Source organism: Mesoplodon bidens (genome assembly GCF_964165515.1).
Source record: "Mesoplodon bidens genome assembly, chromosome: 10".
NCBI lineage: Eukaryota > Metazoa > Chordata > Mammalia > Artiodactyla > Ziphiidae > Mesoplodon > Mesoplodon bidens.
This window is the reverse complement of record NC_138172.1, coordinates 97,804,011-97,810,010: the sequence shown is the minus strand read 5'-3', so window position 1 is coordinate 97,810,010 and position 6,000 is coordinate 97,804,011. Positions and strand designations below refer to the sequence as shown.

The 6,000-nt window shown below is 40.4% G+C and overlaps 1 protein-coding gene across 1 annotated transcript in view; it reads left to right on the top strand.

Moving 5' to 3' along the window:
• Positions 1-3,401: 3,401 nt before the first annotated feature.
• Positions 3,402-6,000, top strand: part of SYCP2L (synaptonemal complex protein 2 like) — a gene marked incomplete at its 5' end in the record, with an annotated part of 55,182 nt that continues 52,583 nt past the window's right edge. The window contains 2 exons of the mRNA XM_081247416.1: positions 3,402-3,506; positions 3,911-3,935. Coding sequence (XP_081103542.1) covers positions 3,402-3,506; positions 3,911-3,935 — 130 coding nt within the window. The remainder of the gene's footprint in view (positions 3,507-3,910; positions 3,936-6,000) is intronic.

Here is a 6,000-nt window from a genome sequence, read left to right as displayed (position 1 = left end):
AAATGTGTTCAGCGATTCTTCATTGGTAGCCTCAAAGAAGAGGAGCCTTTGCTAATTCAGCTGGGACTGATCCCAAAGATAAGTGCCATCTTTTCATTTTGTATGGATTTGGGTAACTTAAAGAACTAGAGAGGATCCAGTTGCCTAGTTTGGTATTTTATGTTCCTTTGAAATCAAATTTGAAAAGGAATCGGTACCAGTGCTTGTTGCCTACATCCAATCAAAAATTGAGCTCCACATGTGTTTCCTGATGTATGCGGTGGGCAGAGCAGTCTGGGGAGTGTACAGGAATACGTCGGACACAGCCCTCTCCTCCCTTCGACAAGCCAGTGCAGTAATAGTATGTTTTTTATTAGTGAATTTAACTTGGATATATAAGATGGAGAGAGTGGACTGTTATACACTCCCCCATAACTCTGTTAATAAACTTCATCAACAAGGTTGGACCTGGATAAATTATCAAATACTTCCCCTAGCCACAGCCCACTTTCCAACTTTCTAAAATCCTAGTTGAGTCTGAAAAACATGCCAAAATACTTTTTGCTTATTCTAAGTCACCCCCGTTACGCAATTCTGACCTGCTCTTAATTAATCAGGAGGTAACATCATGCGTGCCTTAATAATGGCACCTGGAAGCAAAGCAGAGTTTACAAAGTCTCTTGCTGCATTTCTCTTTTTTTCATGATAAGATTTGCAGCCCTGTGATTATTGGTGAGAACATGAGGGCGGAAGGGTGATCTGGCTGCCATTAAATCTCTGATTTACCCCCTGGACTTTAGTACCTGAAGTTTATAAAGGTCAGGTTGGGCAAAGGAAATGTCTCTGTCCTTTTTCACTTTAAAATGCCTCTAATGGGCTTCCCTGGTGGCGCAGTGGTTGAGAATCCACCTGCTGATGCAGGGGACACGGGTTCGTGCCACGGTCTGGGAAGATCCCACATGCCGTGGAGCGGCTGGACCCGTGAGCCATGGCCGCTGAGCCTGCGCGTCCGGAGCCTGTGCTCTGCAACGGGAGAGGCCACAGCAGTGAGAGGCCCGCGTACCGCAAAAAAAAAAAAAAAAAATTGCCTCTAATTATGGGGCTGCCCCTCCATGGGGGAGAGAGAGTAAACTCCAGGCTTTCCTAACTTCTCTCAGGAACTTTAAAAGTGTCTGCGGCTAGGGTAGGGGGTGGGTGGAAGTGTAAATCTCAGGGCTGTATTTATGCAAGCCGTGTATATTTCATTTTGAATTATATATTTCATTTAGCCCCATCTAACTCCCTGATACACTTAGGCAGATAACAGGAAGCAGGGAAAAAGAGCAAAAACTCCAAAGGAAATGGGGCAGGGACGTTCCAGGGGTACTTTGGAGCCTTAAGCTGATTTGGGGGGATGAATTGGGATCTGCTCCAAACAAATTCCTTTTGAGGCTTAAGAATGCCATCCCAGGGCTTCCCTGGTGGCGCAGTGGTTGAGAGTCCGCCTGCCGACGCAGGGGATACGTGTTCGTGCCCCGGTCTGGGAAGATCCCACATGCCGCGGAATGGCTAGGCCCGTGAGCCATGGACGCTGAGCCTGCGCATCCGGAGCCTGTGCTCCGCAACGGGAGAGGCCACAGCAGTGAGAGGCCTGCGTACCGCAAAAAAAAAAAAAAAAAAAAAAAGAATGCCATCCCAAGGTTGAAAGTGTCAGATCAAGTCTCCACAGGAATTTTGAAACCAAATAGGAATTTCCACATCCCACTGGAATTCTAGCTGGTGATGGAAATGCCATAGCCATAATTTAAACACATTCTAAAGCATGTACTATTAATTCATGTAGGTTTTGGCCAAGGAGAATAGATTGATATTATCAAAGTGAATGGGATACTAGATTTTACACTTCTAAAGCCCACTGTGTTTGCAGGCTCAACATGAAGTGTGCTGGGAAGTTATTCTCCATAGAATAAGAATTTCCTACAGAAAGGAACATATTTGCCCCTGTACTTGAAGATCCAGAAGGATTAACTTGTCCCTTACCATATGCTTAATGAGTAACAGCTATTGCATCTGTCAGTAACTATCTGGCTTCTGGTAATGACGCAGCTGTGAGGGCAGCTGGTATATGGGTTACCATGTATGATCACGGCACATAAATGGCTTCAGAGTGACCTAGTCCAAGTCTTGATCAAGTAACGTGGCATTTTCCCCACTTCTCTGAATCTATACTCAGCCAGTGTATTTTGGTGGGCTAGGAGGGGGACAGGATTGAGGGCCATAAATAGAATAGTGACAAAAATGTATTTAAAAGCATAGAATTTTGAGTATGAACATGGGGAGGGAGAAAATGTCACCTTAGCGGTGAGTTTTGCTGTGTAGAGGAACGTTTCTTCCCTCGGGCTGTTGGAGAAAGGTTTGCTTCAGGAGGTGGATGATTCAATCAAGTGCAAATATTTGTGTGATTTGAGATAAAAGAAACATTGCCTAGTGACTTCCAAACCTTGCTGTACCTTAGAATCACCTGGAGAGCTTTAACGAGATACACTGCGTGGGTCCCATCACCAGAGATTGATTTTCTGGATCCACGACGGGTCCCACGCATCAGGGCATTTCAAAGCTCCCCACGTTTTCCTAACGTGCAGCCAAGATGGAGAGCTGATGGGTTTGTCCATGGTCTTCAGCTGGTACCTTGGGTTCCTGGCTATAAAGTGGACAAAGTTTCCAAGGCCCCACTCCTATAAGAGTTACTCATCACAAACTCATGTCACCAACTTCTTGGTCAACTGATGACTTCTAACTAGGACTTTTTCTTTCTTTCTTTTCTTTTTTTTTTTTTTTGATAAGAGTGACTAGCCTCAGCAAAAAACGGTCCAAAGATGGCCTTCGCTTTATTGAATAAGTATGTTCTAGGAAGGTTTATGTAAGTTAATTTTAAATCACACCAGTTCTAGCAATGTAATATGAACTTGGATATATGTTCCTATGGGGAAAAAGTCTCCAATTAGCTGGAAGCTTTTGACAAAAGGAAGGTGGCCAGGCCTGAGGCATGTGTACTGTACTGGCATACTTCTGGAGCACTTTCTAAAATCTGCATGTCCTTTGATACTTGATGACTTGTTTTCTACAGCCTCCCAGGTAACAGGAATTTCTCCTGTGTAGACAAGGCTCATTTATCTCTTAACCACTCACTGCCCCCTTTACAAGCCTTTCTAGTGTTGATGATCCTGGCAAAGTCTCCAGTTCTTGCTGGTATCTGAGAACTTGTTGCAACTCTGTAGCAGTCTGATTCCATTCTGGAGTGTTCTAGATGGGGGCCTCAGAACTAGGCCTAAGTGAAATGGAAAAGGGTCTTTAAAATTATAGAACTCTGTTGTGAAATTTTATCGAATGAGCAGTAGCTATTCAGTCACAGAGGTTGCATTAGTGTTTCTTCTCTTGTGTACATGGCTTCCTGGTTTGAAAGAACAGCAGGATTTCTGACCATGACAGACCTAGCCTCGGACACATCTCTGATTAATGTGACAGAAGACTTTTTTGACACAGCCTTGGTAAGGATGAGGTTGGATGCTTTACTGAGCAGATACCATTGGTAATTTGTAGGAATCTTCAAGTTGTTCATAAAATTTGTGTTTTTCTAAGATGTGGGTTTTACTAAAAGACTCTCATATTTTATTATTAGAAATATATGAAATAGTAACAAATACATATAACCAGTGTTATAGAAAAATGAGGTGATTTATTTTCAAATATATTATTCACCTGATTGGAGGTGATAGGCTGATTTTAATAGAGTAATTGAAAGTCAAATAGGATTTCTCTAAATTTTTTTTCTACTGTAGTTAAAGTCAACTCCTGCCTGTTAGAGTATTATCAGCATTAACACATTAATGTTATAGACTATAATGCTTTTTAAAAATAATACGAGCTTCACTTTTTTCTTTCTTTTTATTAGATTATTTCCAGAAGTAGTAGTAAAGGTAAGTGTATTATTTACTACTAATTGGCTGTTATTAATAGAATATTAGTACCTTTCATTAATAGAATATTCCTGTTTAGAGAAAAGAATATTTATCTAAATGATATATAAAAGTGAAGTGGGTTTAACTATTATATTTGCATTAATTGACCATCTTATTGGTATTCAGATTGTGATGCTGAAATGAATTTTGTTGTAAAGTGTCTCATTTGCCTGCGGTGCATCTTTATTTAGCTGCTCCTGCCACCGTTTGGCCATTTAGCTCCAATCAGGGATGGAGAGCCACTTCCGTCATTCCAAAACAGCAAAAGTTAGCTATTACTGATTTAACTTGGAGCCGATTCTCATGCCTTTCTCTGTCTTTCAAGAGCTCAAAATGTAGATAATTTGGAGGTTAGGGCGATGATGTTGTTCAATGTGGCTCATGTTAAAGGTAACCCAACAAACACTTTGAATTATGAAACTGGATTCAAAGATGCACAGAAATCGGGGCCATCTTAAAATGCATATGTCTGCTCCCTATTGTCCATCTTTTTATTTTTCTTTTGAAAAGCTGTTATTAAATTGACACTACATTCTACAGTGGATGGTATCTTGTAAATTGAGGACATTTAGTACTAGAAGCTTAAGTGTGCATGGTGCTTGGTTGATTTTTAAAAAGAGGTCTCCATAATCTAAGTCAGCGGATCCAAATACTTGCAAGTCAGTTTTTTCTGGACTTCATAAGTGATAGTTCCTGTCTCTAAAGTTGGTTGATAAAATACCCAGTGGTAAAAACTACTTTGAATTTTGTAACTTTTAAAAATAAACTTTTATTGATTTACAACAGTGTGTGTACACTGCATATTTGAAAAAAATACATACGAGAGAGATCTGTTGAGCCTATAGGTGTTGCTTGGGCCACTTAATAGGTTCATATAGTCCCTGCAGTCACTCCATTGTCCCAAATGGAAGAAACACTGCTCTAGGTGACTGTATTAGTCAGCTCATGCTGCCATAACAAAATACTATGGGCTGAGTGGCTTAAACAACAGAAACTTATTTTCTCACAGTTCCTGGCTTGCAGAAAGCCACCTTCTTGCTGTGTCTTCACATGGGTAGAGAGTAAGCTGCTCTCTGGCATCCTGTAAAGGCACTATTCTCATTATGAGGGCCCCGCCCTCATGACCTCACCTTACTGTATGTGTTTCATTTTTATGATTCCTTTGTTTTGTGCTTTGCTATATGGATTATATTTTCTTTCACTATTTGCTCCTCTCTAGTGATTTGAATGGCTTATGTCCTAGTTTTATTCTTCTGGTTGTTGCTCTTAATTTAATTATCAACATCAACATGAGAGTGCCAAAATAATAGCACCTATTTCTTCTTTATGTATGTCAAGGAATTCAACATGTTTTTATTCCTCCTCCATTTTCTACCCAGATCTATTTAATTTAATCCAGGGTTTTAGTCCTGTATTTTATATATATATATATATATATATATATATATATATATGTCTTTGTAAATAGTATTTGCCCTTTGCCTTGTATTGCAATCTTATTTACAGTAGTTATTTACGGCTCACTACCAGCTTGTTTATGGCCTGATGTTCTCATTCTTGAGTTCTTTATTCTGCTTTGTCTCCATCTGCTGTAATACATTTTGAAGAGGTTATTAGGGTATGTGGGTGGAACATGGTCAGTGCTTTTTATCATTTAAGAGTGTTCTTGTGGCTTTTATCCAATATAGCTCTTGCTTTGCAGAGTTCAGAGTCTCCCCTCAAAACTGTTTCACTGTCTTATATTGAGTGTTGTGAGCACATGTGCACACGTGTTGTTTTATGTGGTTCTTCATGAGTTGTTTTGAAATCAGATCTTAGTTTAGCTTGGGAAATTTTATTCTTTGATAATTTTATCAGTTAGAGCAGGGCTTCTCAACTTGGGCAATATTGGCATTTGGGTCGGGTTGGATGAATCTTTGTTTGGGGGGCGCTGTCCTATACATTGTAGAATGTTTAGCAGCTTCCCTGGCCTTTACCCACTAGACGTCGATAGCAGTCCCTACTACTCCCCCAGTTGTGACAA